The sequence below is a fragment of the Capra hircus genome, chromosome 14 (assembly GCF_001704415.2).
Source record: "Capra hircus breed San Clemente chromosome 14, ASM170441v1, whole genome shotgun sequence".
Taxonomy (NCBI): Eukaryota; Metazoa; Chordata; class Mammalia; order Artiodactyla; family Bovidae; genus Capra; species Capra hircus.
The window spans coordinates 5,152,659-5,170,509 of NC_030821.1; the positions used below are offsets into that span (position 1 = coordinate 5,152,659).

Here is a 17,851-nt window from a genome sequence, read left to right on the forward strand (position 1 = left end):
GGCGCGCGCAGACGCTCCGCAGCCCAGTCCGCGCGGGGAGCGCGGGGAGCGCGGAGCCTCGCGGCCGCCCCGCGCGCGCTCCGAGGGAAGCCGGGCGGCCCGAGCGGAGCCCCGGAACCTGGCGCAGCGCCCCGCCGGCAGGGCGCTCTCCCCGCCCCCGGAGCCTCGCCCGCCCGGCCCGCCCGGCCCGCCCCGAGCGCGCGGAGCGCACCTCCGCCCGCGCCCTCCTCCCCGCTGCGCCCGGGGCCGCCCGGGGCCCCCACCCCGGGGCCGCCCCCACGCGCGAAGGTGGCGGGCGCCTATAAGAGCCGACGACGGCGCGGCCCGCGGACACACGGCGCGGACACCTGAGCAGCAGCCCCCGGACCCCGGCGCGACCATGGCCCATCACTGGGGATACGGCGAGCACAACGGTGAGTGCGGAGCCCCCGGGCGCGGGGCCCCAGGCCGCTGTGGAGGAAGCCCCGCGCCCCGCGCCGGGCCGGGGAGGGGGGCGCGCATCGCCGCGGGACCCGCGCGCGGCCCCTCTCGGGTCGATCACCACCCTGTCCCGACCCAAGAGGACGCTAGGAAGGGGTGCAGCGAAACACTTTGAAATTAGGAGAGAAATTAGGAGACTCCCCCTTCCCACCGCCTTCATCCCCTCTCCCCTCTCATCCCCCGTCCCCCGCTTCATCCTCAGCACCACCTGTGGCTAAGATTCTCAGCATGAACTGTTCCCGGGCTGGTGGTTTGAGTGCTTTGCGCTGACTTCTGAGTTTTCCTGATTTCTTGACTTCTGAGGTCAGGAGGTCCCCAGGAACCCGGTTTTTCGGGGCCACAGGTCTGGGTTCCCCCAAGCCAGCGGACGTACGAGCAAGATGTGTCTGGGGCACCGCTGAGCGTCTTGCGGGGTCTGGGGCTTGTCAAGTGACGGAGATTCCGACGCTTCAAGGCGAGGGGGCTGGCGGGGCGGTGACTCAGTCCTTGCCTCTAGCAGAACTGAGGAAGGAATCTCCCTCTTCGGGAGAGTCTTTAGGAAGCTTGCTCATTCAAATCCTAATCACAAACCCAGGGTCAGCTGCTCAGTTTCAGTAAAAGAAGCATAAAAATAGCTAACATGTATGTGACGCTCACTGCTTGTTCTAAAAGCGTTACATGGATTGATGTTCTCATACCAACCTTTATAAGCCAGATGCTATCGGTACCCCATAATACAGAGGGAAAAACTAAGGCACAGATCAAATGTTTCCCCAAGGTTGCTTGCTAAATCATTTTAGTCGTGTCCTACTTTTTGCGACCCCATGGACTGTAGCCCTCCAGGCTCCTCTGTCCATGGGATTCTCCAGGCAGGAATACTGGAGTGGGTGGCCGAGCCCTTTTCCAGGGGATCTTCCTGACCCAGGGATTGAACTGGCGTCCCTTGCGTCTGCCTGCATTGGCAGGCGGGTTCTTTACCAGTAGCGCCACCTTGTATACAGCTCTGAAGTGCTATCGCCAGAATTGGAGCCAAGCAGGTCCAAGAATCATTGCCCTTTCCCCGGAGTTGGGGTGCGCCCTTCCCCACATTGTGGGGGTTCACACGTCTCTGCTCAACCCCAGGCCCTGAACACTGGCATAAGGACTTCCCCATTGCCAACGGAGAGCGCCAGTCACCCGTTGACATCGACACCAAGGCCGTCGTTCCCGATCCTGCTCTGAAGCCTCTGGCCCTTCTCTATGAGCAAGCAGCTTCACGGAGAATGGTCAACAATGGTCACTCTTTCAACGTGGAGTTTGATGACTCGCAGGACAAAGCAGGTCAGTGTTTACAAAATAACTTGTATGTCAGTAGCCGCTCTTCTCCCAGCTTAACAGGTGCAGGACCCCCCCTTAATACTACTGATCGTCTTCGTTGGATTTCAGCCTCTGGGAAGCAGGCTAATGTCTTTGAAGTGGCAGGAGCTGTTTCTCCCTGTCCGCTTCCCGGTTTCTATGTAGGGCATTGAATAACTGTGCTATGCCTGAGAAAAAAAAGGACAAAAAAAGGGCAGGGCCCCTTGGCAATAGAGATCAGCAATGAGGAGACTTGCGAAAGCTGGACTTTTTAGGATTGGTCTTCAAGGTAGCATGCAGAAGGGCGATGAGAACCTGCTCCTTTAAAATCCTGAAATTCTCAGAAACACTGTGTTTGTGAATATTTTCTCAGCCTTGGGCCAGTGTGATAAAGGTGGCTGTGTATCTCGGCATCCACCCAGAAGTTCATTCCATAAATGAAGATGTTTTAGACTTGGTGGACATACCTTGCTGACAAAACCAGTTACTGTAATTTATTTGTGGTAGTGCTGTTTACAGAACTCTCTTTGACTGCTGCTGCTTTTTATTATTTTTTTCTTGCTTAGAAGTAGGAGAACAATCCCCTTCAGACACAGTAGCAGCCTTCTTTGCCCACTGGTCGATTTCCTGGCCAGCGCCCTGTTTTCCCGAGTGCTTTCCTCTGAAGGGCCCTGAGTGAACGGTACTACAAACACGTTATGTGTGGTGGTGGTGTGGGCCTGGGGGTGTGTGGAGCATTGCGCAGAAGGAGAAAAGACAGATCCAACGTTCAGCAACGCTGTCAAAATGTTCGCGTAATGACCTGCAGTACGAGTATATGAATGTAATTAGAATCATTATAGTCGAGTTGCCTTCCCTTTTTCGATAGCTATCCGATGTATTCAGTACCATTTTGAAAAAATTCTTCCTTCCTCCTCTCCTGGGAATGATAGTAACTTAACCTCTCTACGTTTTTGTTTTCTTAACTGTAAAATTGGAGTATCTGTTACAGCAGAAGGATTAAATGGGACAGATATATAAAGCCCAGTGCCTGGCACCTAAGATTCCTCTGTAAATGGCCATTGCTGTTGTGGGCTCTTCACACCACTTGGCTGCACCTCTGATGAAAACTTTTGTTTTGTTTTGTTTTTTCATGGTAGCTAGTGAATAGGATTTATTAAAGAGAAAAAAAGTAAAGGTTTTCCGTTCAGTTTAGTCGCTCAGTCGTGTCCGACTCTTAGCGACCCCATGAATCGCGGCACGCCAGGCCTCCCTGTCTATCACCAAATCCCGGAGTTCACTCAGACTCACGTCCATCGAGTCAGTGATGCCATCCAGCCATCTCATCCTCTGTCATCCCCTTCTCCTCCTGCCCCCAATCCCTCCCAGCCTCAGAGTCTTTTTCCAATGAGTCAACTCTTCACATGAGGTGGCCAAAGTACTGGAGTTTCAGCATTAGCATTATTCCTTCCAAAGAAACCCAGGGCTGATCTCCTTCAGAATGGACTGGTTTTTAAATTGCTTTAAAATTACTTCTTACCACTTGATGATATTTTAAAATCTTATAACACTTCCATATTTTTCCAAACATGCCAGTTATTATGTTAAACTGTGGACTGATTTTACATATGACGTTATTACATAGTAATATGTTTTACCATGAATATGTCCAGTTCTGATGGATTTCTACATGAGCAGTAACTGATGAGATCTGGCTGCCTTTTTCTAACTACTCCTCCTGGTGAATAACACACACATTACTAAAGCACCTGGCTGGGTTTGATTGTGAAACAGATGAAAACCAAGTGGTTCCAACAGAGGCTCAAGTCCATGTCTTTAGAGACAGATGTATTATTCACTTAGTTTTTATAAAAGAAAAGAAAAATCTCACTAGCACCACCGTTACGTAAGACAAGCCAGGCACCCGGAGGTCAGGATGGAGCCGTGGTCCCTCGCTCGCCTTCCCTGAGCCGGTGCTGGGGATGCCTCAAGTAGGAAGACAAGGTGCTGACAGTCACTTTGGCGGGTGCAACAAGATGTTCCAAGGAAACATGGAAAGCAGGTTTGGAGTTGGCCCGTGCAAGTCAGAAAAGACTTTTCAGGGTGAATAAGGTTTGAGCCTGAAGGATGAGGCCTGAAGGATTTCAGCGTCTTGGAGGAGACTCCCAGCAAAAGGAAGCAGGAAACAAGGAGGGCCTGGGAGAGCCAGGCAGGAGGCACACTGAAAGCAAGAGGATCGAGCGCTGGAGAGGCTTGTTCCCCTTTACAGGCGAAAGATCCTTTGTGACTTTGCCTGATACCTCTTCAGCATTTGCAGGTGTTTTGATGAAACAAGGAAGCATTTTTCTCTAGAATATGAATATATTAAATGTTGATGTTAAGGGAAAACACAAAAATAAAACACAACCAAAGATAGCATGCAGAGAAACACCCTTTGAACTTTTTTTTTTTAAGATCCTAGACTCTCAAGTTGGAACACACGGTGGAGATACTCTAGGCAAACCCACTTAAAATAAGCATGAAGAAACGGAATGCTCAAGAGTTTAGGTTACTTGCTAGTCGTCTCCTTCCTAGTTTGCTGGAATGAGACTAAATGGCAACCACTTAAAAATGGCAACTGAATAAGAATCTTTAAATGACAGTCATAGGTAATGTCTAGTGTGTTCATCCCCATGCCATACTTTCAAAAACTGATATACTTTTCTGTTCTAAGTCTAAAAATAATGGTCATTCAGGTTTTTAAAATCTGTAGTCTATCATCTCTGTTAGGAATTATTTTCACTGTGTTAATACTTTAAGATATCCTTTATTTTCTGTATTTAAATACTTCAGTTGATTTACTCCCCTCCCCTGCAACCCAGGGAGGTATTAGTCTTCAGGAACTTTTCATAGGCTCAGATTTTCAGATAGATCCTAAATGCTCTTATGAAGTGAAGTGAAGTCGCTCAGTCGTGTCCGACTCTTTGTGACCCCATGGACTGAAGCCTACCAGGCTCCGCCCTCCATGGGATTCTCCAGGCAAGAGTACTGGAGTGGGTTGCCATTTCCTTCTCCAGGGGATCTTCCTGACCCAGGGATCGAACCCAGGTCTCCCTCATTCCAGGCAGACACTTAACCTACCCACACTTAAATACTTGGGTATAATGAACTGAACTGGTAGAATTTATTGTTATGTTTAAGCTTGGGAGAATTCTTTTTAAATATGGAGTTAATAGGCTTTAACTAGGAACTTGGGTTAAAGCTCTCCTCAACCTTCTAAGTGCCTTTAAAAAGAAACCACCTGAAATTAATGAAAAAATGTTAATCCTGTTAGGTTTTTAAAATTATTAAAAAATAACTCCCCCTGTTGAGATCTTTTATTACATTCTTTATCTGGGAGGAAAAGAATAGTAGTCAAATTATTAACTCCTGCTAACTTATTAACTTTTACTAATGAGTTTAAAACTCTCTTGCTGTATTGCAAAGTTAGAGGCAAATATTGAAAAACAGAGTTCGAATTCTTGGGCCAACCCATGAACAGTTGTGAGCAAAACCCTAAGCTTCTGTAAGATAGACTAAAGAATTCTAGACCCCATATTTAATTGTGTTCATGTCAAAGGGTTACTTAAAAAAAAAAAAAAAAGCGGTCAAATAATTGCCATAAACCTGAAACTAAAAACTGCTGTCCCCTCTGTCTTCATTGTGGTTATGTTAGTGAAAGTAACAGCGAAACATCTCACTACTGAAAAAGAAATGGAATATGGGCATCTTTCCCTCAGGTTTGTCTCTACTGACACTTGCTTTTTTAACCTTAGTAGGTAGCCCTAGAATGGCTGACCACTGCCAAAACCCCAGAATAGATTAAGTTTCAGATTCTCCATAGAAATGATTATTCACCTGCTAGACATGTGTTTTTTAGTAGACTATTTACTTCATTAATAGGAATCCCTTAAATTTTAATCTAAGGATTATTGGGAACAGTTTATTTATATTTTGAATTTAGGAGAGATTATTGACATTCAGTAAGGTCTGTAGTTGATTTGGATACATCTTATATCATGTGTATGCATGTTAGTAGCTCAGTCATGCCTGACTCTTTGTGACCCCATGGATGGTAGCCCTCCAGGCTCCCCTGTGCATGAGATTCTCCAGGGAAGAATACAGGAATGGGTTGCCATTTCCTTCTCCAGGGGATCTTCCCAACCCAGGGATTGAACCTGTGTCTCCCGCATTGCAGGCAGATTCTTTACCAGCTGAGCCACCAGGGAAGCCCTCACATCTTATATTAAGTAATGTTAAAGTGATCAAGAAGGAAAAAATGTTAATATTACATTTATAGTTTTTAATTTGTATTAGTAGCTAATTTATTTCAATATTACTAAAATGAATCTTTCACAAGTAACATAATTTATGTAAGTAATATATATGAGGACAGATGATAATATTACATTCAGTGCTTCTGTTGTGTTTTATATATAGTGTGTATAACTAATGGAAGATCATGAAAGGTAAAGTCTTCTCAGGCTCTTGATTCTGCGGTTTGGACTTAAATGAAGTTTGGAGGCGTCTTGAACAGGACATTGGGTCTTGGAGTAGAAAACCCCATTCTTCTATCTCCATCGCTTGTGGAACACATTTCTGTGGTACAACAGATGAGGGACTCTACACACACAGATGGCTGGATTTTTCCAGAGGGGAAAAAATGCCGTGAATAGCATTTAAAGAATAGCAATGTCTGCTATTCTTTAAAACTATTTTTTTTTTTTCATTAGAAAAACGAGTTTTTAAAGTGGAGTAGTTTAGAAAATGGCATGGAGCAATCAAATTAAGTAAAAGAGGAAGTAGACCCAGAATATTGTGTGAGTTTCCTGTCTTGAATCTCATCTTTCCTATTTCTCAAGTGGAAAGATGCACGCTGCCTTTATGAGTGTGTGGTGTTGCTCAATCATGTTTGTTCTTTGCAACCCCATATGGAGTTGGAAATGACATTCCGTCCCCTGGAGAAGGAGATGACAACCCACTCCAGCATTCTTGCCTGGAGAATCTCATGGACAGAGGAACCTGGCAGGCTACAGTTCATGGGGTCACAAAAAGTCAGACATGACTGAGTGACTAACATGCTAACACCTTTCCTAATTACAGTAGGGGCTTCCCAGGTGGTGCTCGTGGTAAAGAACCCACCTGCCAAGGCAGGAGACCCAAGAGACACCGGTTTGATCTCTGGATTGGGAAGATCCCCTGGAGAAGGAAATGACCGTCCATTCCAGTATTCTTGCCTGGAGAATCCCATCGGCAGGGGAGCCTGGTGGGCTACAGTCCACGGGGTCGCAAAGAGCTGGACATGATTGAGCGACCGAGTATACACTGTTTACAGTGGACTTCTCAGCTACATAGTAACATAGTCTCTTTTAACAGAAGCTTAAACAGATATCTGGTAATAGTAGGTTAGTCCTGAAAGTGTTTAATCATTGAACACTCAGGCATTTCTTTTTGTTTGTTTGTTTTAGTATTAGAAAGCCTTATATAATAGAAGCTCATGTTACTCTTGCCTAATTCTAAATCTTTATAAACTTTATAAACATGTATTTTTTAATGGTATATATAGTTATGAATTATATTTCATCTTGGAAAAAGTCTGTTTGGGGGGCATAAGGATAATTATTTAATTCTTTCTTTGTTATCAGATTTAATAAAAGCACTTTTACAGTAATTTTTTTAAAGTTTTAAGAGATGTGATTTTATCTGAATACATCCAAATTCATGTTTCTTAATAGATCAGTAATATAACACCATTTTTTAAAATTTATTTATTTTTTTATTGAACTTTTTTCTTTTTTAATATAAATTTATTTATTTTAATTGGAGGCTAATTACTTTACACTATTGTATTGGTTTTGCCATCCGTCGACATGAATCCGCCATGGGTGTACACGTGTTCCCCATCCTGAACCCCCTCCCACATCCCTCCCCATCCCATCCCCCTGGGTCATCCCAGTGCACCAGCCCCGAGCATCCTGTATCATGCATTGAACCTGGACTGGCGATTCATTTCTTATATGATATTATACATGTTTCAATGCCATTCTCCCAAATCATCCCACCCTTGCCCTCTCCCCCAGAGTCCAAAAGACTGTTCTATACATCTGTGTCTCTTTTGCTATCTCGCATACAGGGCTATGATTGCCATCTTTCTAAATTCCATATATATTGTTAGTATACTGTATTGGTGCTTTTCTTTCTGGCTTATTTCACTCAGTATAATTGGCTCCAGTTTCATCCACCTCATTAGAACTGATTCAAATGTATTCTTTTTAATGGCTGAGTAATACTCCAGTGTGTATATGTACCACAGCTTCCTTATCCATTATCTGTTGATAGACATCTAGGTTGCTTCCATGTCCTGGATATTATAAACAGTGCTGTGATGAACATTGGGGTACATGTGTCTCTTTCGATTCTGGTTTCCTCAGTGTGTATGCCCAGCCGTGGGATTGCTGGGTCACAAGGCAGTACTATTTCCAGTTTTTTAAGGAATCTCCACACTCTTCTCCATAGTGGCTGTACTAGTTTGCATTCCTACCAACAGTGTAAGAGAGTTCCTTTTCCTCCACACCCTCTCCAGCAAGTATTGTTTGTAGACTTTCGGATCACTGCCATTCTGACTGGTGTGAGATGGTACCTGATTGTGGTTTTGATTTGCATTTCTCTGATATTGAGTGATGTTGAGCATCTTTTCTTGTGTTTGTTAGCCATCTGTATGTCTTCTTTGGAGAAATATCTGTTTAGTTCTTTGGCCCATTTTTTTACTGGGTTGTTTATTTTTCTAGAATTGAGCTGCAGGAGTTGCTTGTATATTTCTGAGATTAATTCTTTGTCAGTTGCTTCATTTACTATTATTTTCTCCCATTCTGAAAGCTGTCTTTTCACCTTGCTTATAGTTTCCTTTGTTGTGCAGAAGCTTTTAATTTTAATTAGGTCCCATTTGTTTATTTTTGCTTTTATTTCCAATATTTTGGGAGGTGGGTCATAGAAGATCCTGCTGTGATTTATGTTGGAGAGTGTTTTGCCTGTGTTCTCCTCTAGGAGTTTTATAGTTTCTGGTCTTACTTTTAGATCTTTAATCCATGTTGAGTTTATTTTTGTGTATAGTTATAACACCATTTTAACTTGTTCTCTCTTTTTTTAAAACAAATTCTTTTTTCTTCCTGGCCTATTGTAAGGCAGAGCTGTCAGCCAGAGGTTGTATCAGGAGCCACAGAAGGGTCCAGCCGCCTAGATATCTGCCAGCCAGCTTTATCTTTTCTTTGAAGAGATGAACGTGTGCTGCTACCAGTTAAGCATATTTAGGTGAAGTTGTCCAAACAAACTTTATCATGAAGACCTTGTCCTTTGGTTTTCAGCCAAAGCTGAAGTTATCTTGGACTCATTACTCTGCAGAATTATAAGCCCAAACTAATAAAATTCATTTACGGCAAAAGGGGTTCTATTTCTAGTTCTAGAGAAATAAAACTGAAGTAGTAGAACTACCCTAATTTTAAAAGCTTTTAAATATGTCACTTTGTTGTTCAGTTGCTAAATCGTGTCCGACTGTTTCTGACCCCGCGGACTGCAGCACGCCAGGCTTCCCCGTCCTTTGCCATCTCCCAGAGTTTGCTCAAATTCATGTCCATTGAGTCAGTGATAATATCTAACCATCTCATCCTCTGCTGCCCTCTACTTTTGCCCTCAATCTTTCCCAGCATCAAGGTCTTTTCCAGTGAGTCAGCTCTTCGCATCAGGTGGCCAAAGTATTGGAGTTTCAGCTGCAGCATCAGTCCTTCCAATGAATATTCAGGGTTGATTTCCTTTAGCACTGACTTATTTTATCTTATAATCCAAGGGACTCTCAAGAGTCTTCTCCAACACCACAGTTCAAAAGCATCAATTCTTCGGTGCTCAGCTTTCTTTACAGTCCAACTCTCACATCCATACCTGACCACTGCGAAAACCATAGCCTTGACTAGACAGACCTTTGTTGGCATGCTTATTGTTTGACAGATTCTAGTGAGAAGTGACATCAGAGGTTGGCGAAGCCGGCTGAAGGTCGCTCTCTGGGCCGAGGCAGAGCAGAGGTTCCTGAGTTTGCAGGTGTGTGATGGCCCAGCGTTGGAAGGCGGCTGCCAGCGCCTCCTCACTGATTCACAGAGGAATTCGTAGTCCCCTGAAAATCTCCTCTCTCTGAAACCTGAACCTCTGACTCCCGAACAAACCTGGAAGGAAAGTGTCCTGTGCTCAGAAAACAGATGGGAAAAGCATCCATCCTTCCAGTCGGTACAAGTAAAGGAAAGAAAAAGGAACCAACAGTTGCCATGATTCCATCAGCTCTGCAAACTAAGCCTGAGTCTAGATTTAATTTTCACACAGTGAAAATGTTGCCTCAGGCATAAATTTAGTACTATAAAAGAAGATTGAAGATTGTGATATTCAGTAGTGTGTGTATCCCACGTGCATATGGATGAGTTTGTGTGTGTATAAGTGTGTGTGTGCCACCAGGCTCCTCTGTCCACGGGATTCTCTGAGCAAAAACACCGCGTCTCTTATGTCTCCTGCATCGGCAGTTGGGTTCTTTACCATTAGCACCACCTGGCAAGCCCACATAAATATTATATGTATTTTTTTTTTTTTTTCATTTTAGTGCTGAAAGACGGACCTCTTCCTGGCACTTACAGATTGGTTCAATTTCACTTTCACTGGGGTTCATCTGATGACCAAGGTTCTGAGCATACTGTGGATAGGAAGAAATATGCTGCAGAGGTAAGAAACACTTTTTTTTTTCTTCCAAAAGCTTAATTTGTAAATTTTAGTTCAGTTCAGTTCAGTCGCTCAGTCATGTCCAACTCTTTGCGACCCCGTGAATCGCAGCACACCAGGCCTCCCTGTCCATCACCAACTCCCGGAGTTCACTCAGACTCGCGTCCATCGAGTCCGTGATGCCATCCAGCCATCTCATCCTCGGTCGTCCCCTTCTCCTCCTGCCCCCAATCCCTGCCAGCATCAGAGTCTTTTCCAATGAGTCAACTCTTCGCATGAGGTGGCAAAGTACTGGAGTTTCAGCTTTAGCATCATTCCTTCCAAAGAAATCCCAGGGCTGATCTCCTTCAGAATGGACTGGTTGGATCTCCTTGCAGTCGAAGGGACTCTCAAGAGTCTTCTCCAACACCACAGTTCAAAAGCATCAATTCTTCGGTGCTCAGCCTTCTTCACAGTCCAACTTTCACATCCATACATGACCACTGGAAAAACCATGGCCTTGACTAGACGGACCTTTGTTGGCAAAGTAATGTCTCTGCTGTTGAATATGCTATCTAGGTTGGTCATAACTTAAATTTAGCTCAAACCATTTTCTTTACAAAGGCTCTTGATATTTGCTTCTTATAACCTTTTTTGTGATATTACTGTTAATGCCCCAAAGCTTTCTCTAAGACGTCCTAAGAACAACATTTGCGTAAAAATGAATTCAACTTCGAGGATCGTGTTTTAATGTAAAATCTAGCAATAAATGTTCCTCAAAGGTATGCAACGCTTTGTCTTAGAGTTGTTGAAGGAATCACTTGCTATTATGCCAAGTCGTAGACAATTAGAATTAAAATACAAGTTTAGATTTGTAATTCTCCACGTTTTCACTTTCTTTCGTGAGCTCTAGCTGTGAAGATGACTGTATAGGCTCTTACCACGTATAATCGTTTGCTGTCTGTGCTTCTGCTTCAGCTACACCTGGTTCACTGGAACACCAAGTACGGGGACTTTGGAACAGCAGCGCAACAGCCTGATGGACTGGCTGTTGTGGGTGTTTTTCTGAAGGTTAGTTGATGGCCCAATTCTTTCCCCAACCCCCTCGCCTGTTTCCAAAACAGATGAACTGGACAGAACATGCATGACAAATAGGACTTTCTACAAAAAGCCTAGGAAATGCCTTTGGCTCTGAAGTATTTAGGGGGTTATTTTCCTGCATATCTGCTAACCGCAGTGGAGATATAGACAAAAAGACAATTCCAGAGGTATTTCTTAGGTAGTATTTGGATGTTTACACATGAAATATGAAATGAGAAAAAGCAATACTTGGGATAAATGCTAGTACTTTTTTTTTTTTTTTTTCTTATTCAGCCTTAAGCTAGGTAGTACTATTCCATGATAGAGGATGCTAAATTAAGACCAGGTTTTGGAGGAGTGAAGGACAGTGGCTCCACGTTGCAGAATCCAGGCAGCGTGAGTGGGACACACCGACTGAGCTGCCCCCTGGATAGTTATAAACCCAGTGGAGAAAGGGCTGGGCTGCAGATTCGTGGTCCTAGAAATCCTGTGTCAAGGTGCCGGCCACACACACAAGTGACGAGTGAAGTGAAAGTGGCTCAGTCGTGTCCGACTCTCTGTGACCCCATTGACTACAGTCCCTGGGATTCTCCAGGCCAGAATACTGGAGTGGGTATCCTTTCCCTTCTATGGGGGATCTTCCCAACCCAGGGATCGAACCCAGGTCTCCCGCTTTGCTGGCAGATTCTTTACCAGCAGATTCTTTATCAGCCGCCAGAGAAACCCAAGAATACTGGAATGGGTAGCCTATCCCTTCTCCAGAGGAACGTCTCGACCCGGGAATCACACCGGGGTCTCCTGCATTGCAGGCAGATTCTTTACCAGCTGAGCTATTGTGAGTGTCTATGAGATCATGCAAGGAAACCCTGACGAGAGGGGGTAACACTACTCAGCAAGCAACCCTGAGAAACTGCAGACTGGGAGGAAAGACCCTGATTAAATGATCAATGGGGAATACAGGAGTCAAGGGAGATTTGGGAAGCTGGAGGACAGAAGGAAAGGTCGAAAGAAGGGGGATTTTGCAAAGGAGGGAAGACAGTAGCGCAAAATTCTGCATGAAGCTTAACGCAAGCATTTGAACAGTGCTGTTGACTTTGGCAGTTGGAGGTCACTGGTGACATCTGAAAGGGTAATTTCAGGTGAACTGCAGGGCCAGAAGCAGGTTGTCAGTGAAAATAGGGGAATCAGACTAAGTCTGATGGGTGGCATGTAGCTAGTGGTGGGTTTTGCTTCACCATTTGGAGAAATTATACCTTAGAGCTGCCTTAATCAAAAAACGGTGTGGTGCCAACTGTACATGCTGTCTTGTCCTTTGTGTCTTTCTGTAGGTTGGTGATGCTAACCCAGCTCTCCAGAAAGTCCTTGACGTGCTGGATTCTATTAAAACAAAGGTACAGTTCAATTTTTTTGACACCTGCATAGGGTACCTATCTTCTATACCGAACTTATTTTTTAAAATTCTTTTGCTCAAGCTGAGCAGTCTCGGTTTGATGGGTGGTGCTTAGATGAGCCCTTAATAAAGGTAACATGTTGCTCATATGTTTATGTAACTTAATCTTTATCCCAAAGTTGGTCCTAATGCTTGTATAATTATCCGACTTGTATTTATTTAATCTTGCTTCATTTGAACATCCATATGTAAGAATCAGAGAAAACCATGACTGCAAGGAGGCTGGACCACCTGATCCAGTTATTCACTCTTCATAGGGCAGATATTTCTTGAGTACTTACTATATGCTGGTCACTTTGTTAGTCTAGGAAATGCAATGGAGAACACGATGAGTAAGGTCCTGCTTTGTGACCTCTTTGAATTCGTGTTTACATCTACTGCACAGCATAGCTGTGCTGAGGTCATGGGGCATCTGCTTATAAATACTGCTTTCAGCAGCAGCAACCTGGCTTTATCAAAGCAGCATCTATCTTCTGAAGGCTTGCCTGTTACCCTGAGCTTGACTCCCTTGATCATATAGAATAAACCTGATCCTACAACACTAATTCAGAAGGATATAGGCACCACCACCCCCACCACCATGTTCACTACGGCTTTATTCACAATAGCCAAGACAGAAAGAGCCTAAGTATCCAGTAACAAGTGCATGGAGAAAGAAAACATGGGTAGATAGAGATAGATGGGGCTCCCCAAGGGGCTCAGTGGGTGCAGAATCCGCCTGCCAAAGCAGGAGGCGTGGGTTTGATCCCTGAGTTGGGACGATCCCCTGGAGGAAGGCATGGCAACCCACTCCAGTATTCTTGCCTGGAGAATCAGTCCCATGGACAGAGGAGCCTGGTGGGCTACAGTCCATGGGCTTGTAAAAGAGTCAGACAGGATTGAAGTGACTAAGCTCAAGATATAGAGAGACAGATAAAATGGACTCAGCTGTACAGGAGAATGAAATCATGCCATTTGTGACGACATGGATGGGCCTTGAGAGTATTAGGCTAAGTGAGATAAGTCGGATAAAGAAAAACAAATACCAGATGAACTAGTGGAATCTAAACAAGTAAGCAAAGAAAACAAACAAATAACTAGCTCACAAATACAGGGAATCGATGGTGGTTGCCAGAAGTGGCAGCGGGGAGGCCAAAAATGGATGAAAGGGGTCAAAAGGTACAAATTGCCAATTATAAAATAAAGATGTTTGAGGATTGACTTATAAGTAAATCAAAATCAATGCTATAGTGACTGTAGTTAATAACATTGTATTGCCACTTTGAAAGTTGCTAAGAGTAGATTTAAAAGTTCTTATCACAAGAAAAGGAAATTCTGTAACTGTTAATGTTGAGAGATGTTCACTAGACTATTATGATCATTCGATAATATATTCAAATATTGAATCATTACATTGTATTCCTGAAACTAACATATGTCAACTACATCTCCAAAAAACCAACTAAACCATCCTTCGCTTGAGCCCGTTTTCTCGCAGCCTCTCACCTACGCCCAAGCTCATTATCTCTGTCTCCTTTAACTAGTCTTACCTGACAACTGTCTCTCTGCAGCGACCTGTCACCCTTCGGACAACTCTTTGCTATTGCTGCTGTTTCTCTAAAGTGCAGTGTCCAGAGCTAATTGCAGCTTTTCAGTTCTGGTCGAACCACGAAACAGTACAACAGGACAATTACCTCCTCATCGAGGATACCGTCTACATATCCTGTTCCTACATCCTAAAATCGCAGCATTTTGGTGGCAGCAATTTCACTTTAAATACCAGCTAAGATTAGTTAATGACTTAATGAAAAAGATAAGGGATTGTTTGAGAGGACAGATGAGCAAATGGACAGGGGAAATTGATAGGTTCTCTTGCTTATATCTGCTAATCTAAGTTTCCCTGTTGAATGTCTTCTGTTAATTTCTTTTATTCTGTTTTCTGGTGAATATGGAACGTCTCTTTTTTAAAAAAAAAAAAAAAAAAAGGAAGATGTTTGACTCTCAAAGTTGAATGTTTCTGTTTCCCCTTCTCCTGTGTCCCCCCCTCCCCCTCACTCTGATCACGTGATGTTGTTTAACCTGTGTCTTTCCCTTGTGTTCCAGGGTAAGAGTGCTGACTTCCCTAACTTCAATCCTAGCAGCCTCCTTCCTAAAGCCTTGGACTACTGGACCTACCCCGGCTCACTGACCACCCCTCCTCTCCTCGAAAGTGTGACCTGGGTCGTGCTCAAAGAACCTATCTCCGTTAGCAGTCAGCAGGTCCGTTTGCTCAAGTCAGGGGGAGCGCTTAGTCCAGGCGGAAGGGCTGGACCTTTGGAAGCAGACAGACCTGGGCTTCCATCCTCCTGCTGCTCCTGGCACCAGCAATAGTGCTTACAGATGTAGCTAGCACCCAGCAAGAACTTGCTGTTGCTAACCGTAACCTTAGGCAATTGCTTCTTTTTACTCTCAAGTTGGATAACATAGAAGATTACCTGAGAAAGGTGTCTGTCACCCAGTGCATGCATTTTTTTTTTTGTACATTAGGAGGAATCTGAAGCCTGGAACAAAGAGATTTTATATTCAAGGGTGCATAGCTATGGGTAATAATTTCCTGCCGATGGCTCACTCACCTAAGAGCTTACTGTGGTTTATTTATATCAGAATACATCCTGAATTCAAACAGAGTTGAGGGTCATCCCTTGGATAAAAAGCATCTATTAAAAGTCCCTCCAAGTTGCGTTAGCAGCTTAGACCAGACATATATTTCCTATAGAGAGTAGTTTGTGCTGTTCAGCGCGCTGCGATGACAGTGGCTGTGTGTGTTAACAATAGTTGACTGGCACGGAAATTGACTTCCTCGGAGGTGACCAAGGGAATTTTGTTTGGCAAAGAGATCAGATTCAAGGCTACTGATTCTCTGGCAGCTGCCTTACTTCCCAAACCGCCATTCTTCGTTTAGATAAAGTCATGCTTAGTGAAAGGGAAGTGACACTTTGAGAAACAGCCTCAGAGAAGGAGGGAGCTGGGGGAGGGCTGCCTGGGTCACGTCGCTCTGCTGGGAACTCACACGAGTTTAAAAGGAAATCAGAACTACCCAGTGATAAGGACTGGAAATCCCAGCGTGCGCAGATTTAATCCTGTGCGTCTGTAAATTGAAGCAGAGACGTCAGGCATCATTCCACCCCGGATCCTGCAAACCCGGGGTCACTTTGTCTAATTGTACCCATGCTGATGTTTATCTTCCCTGGGACAGAAAACAAAACCTTAATTTGGATCTAGAATTGCTATTATTACTTTACATCTCTGAAATATTTTATAGACTTTTGATGTTTGATTATGTAATTAAAAGAGGAAAAAAGAAGCTCATTGTAAATTTCCTTCAAATCACAGCAAGATGTATTTATTCTGTAGAAATTAATTTGTTGTATAAAAGTATATATATGTAGTCTATATGTCATTATATCTCTGTTGAGAATCAAATTAAATTTTGAACATTGCCATCTGAGACTGTGAATGCTGGGAAATGTATTTCAGGATTTAACACAAGCATGATAATTAAATGCTCTAGTGAAACTTGTATTTTTGATGCTTTCTATCTTTAATTTTGTCTTTTAGATGTTGAAATTCCGCAGTCTTAACTTCAACGCAGAGGGTGAGCCTGAACTCCTGATGTTGGCCAACTGGCGTCCGGCTCAGCCGCTGAAAAACAGACAAGTCAGAGTTTTCCCCAAATAAGGCGGCCCCAGGGTGGCATCGAGGGGAGAGCCTTTGGGCCTCCCTTTAGCTTAGCACAAGCCCACCTTGGTGAACTGGGCCCTCGCTGCTTTGCATCTGGCTTTCTAGACCCTTCATCTCTCACCTGATGTGCTTACTACTAAAATGTGAAAACCTAGGCCAATTGTCATGATTGACAGATTTGCTGTGACTGGTGCTTTGCTTATGATAGTAGCCTTTATGGGACAGAGAATATAAGAACCTAGATTTTGCTCACAGAATGTAGGGTAATGAGCACTCACGATGGTTCAGTAAAATGCTATTTTTAAAATATAGGAAGGTAGGCTGATTGAGTGCAAATCTATATATGGGGGTAAACTGAACTGTGTAGTATAAATCAGGCAAAATGGTGATGGACAGGGAGGCCTGGCATGCTGTGATTCATGGGGTTGCAAAGAGTCGGACACATGACTGAGCGACTGACCTGAACTGAACTGAACTGAAAATAGTCTTGATCCTATGTAATGTAAATCAGATAAATGTTTGTGATTCCAAGATGGTATAATAAAGAAAAACTTAAAATTCGTATATATTTGTAGCAATGGTATTTTAATTATGCTGTGATTTAGTGATTTTTGAACTATAGAGATGTAAATGAATTATCTATGAAAATTGTTATAGTTGTGATACAGAGTATATTTCCATTCAAATAATATATCATAACTTAATAAATACTGTATTTTAGATACGTTCTCTAATAAAATCTGGAATTCTACCTTGGATTATTTTATTTTATGCTGGGCAGTGGGGAACGGTGAAGGAGCAAATGTACACTTTTTTAATTCATGTTAATTCACTGTAAATAATAAGCCATCGTAATTGGCTTACTCATAATCAAGAGTCTCCACAGAAGGACACACCCTGAAGGTTATCTGTATTTGCCATGCGCTCTTGTGAGCTTCCTGAGCACTGGCTCACGTGATCTCCATGAGGGCAGATCCTGAGAAAGGAGAGGAAGTGGTTACTAGAACAGCAGGAGGGGGGAGGGGAGACTTCCCGAATCAAGATATGCTCCTGGGAAATGCAGCAAATAAAAATAAAAATCCATTTTATTCGAAAGGGGAA

At 43.7% G+C, this 17,851-nt stretch overlaps 1 protein-coding gene across 1 annotated transcript; it reads left to right on the top strand.

Moving 5' to 3' along the window:
- On the top strand, positions 217-17,501 carry LOC102174762 (carbonic anhydrase 2). The gene is made up of 7 exons (XM_018058179.1): positions 217-413; positions 1,582-1,779; positions 10,427-10,545; positions 11,500-11,592; positions 12,930-12,992; positions 15,134-15,289; positions 16,628-17,501. Exons 1-7 carry the CDS (start codon positions 380-382, stop codon positions 16,745-16,747), a joined length of 783 nt encoding a protein of 260 aa, XP_017913668.1. The 5' UTR covers positions 217-379; the 3' UTR covers positions 16,748-17,501.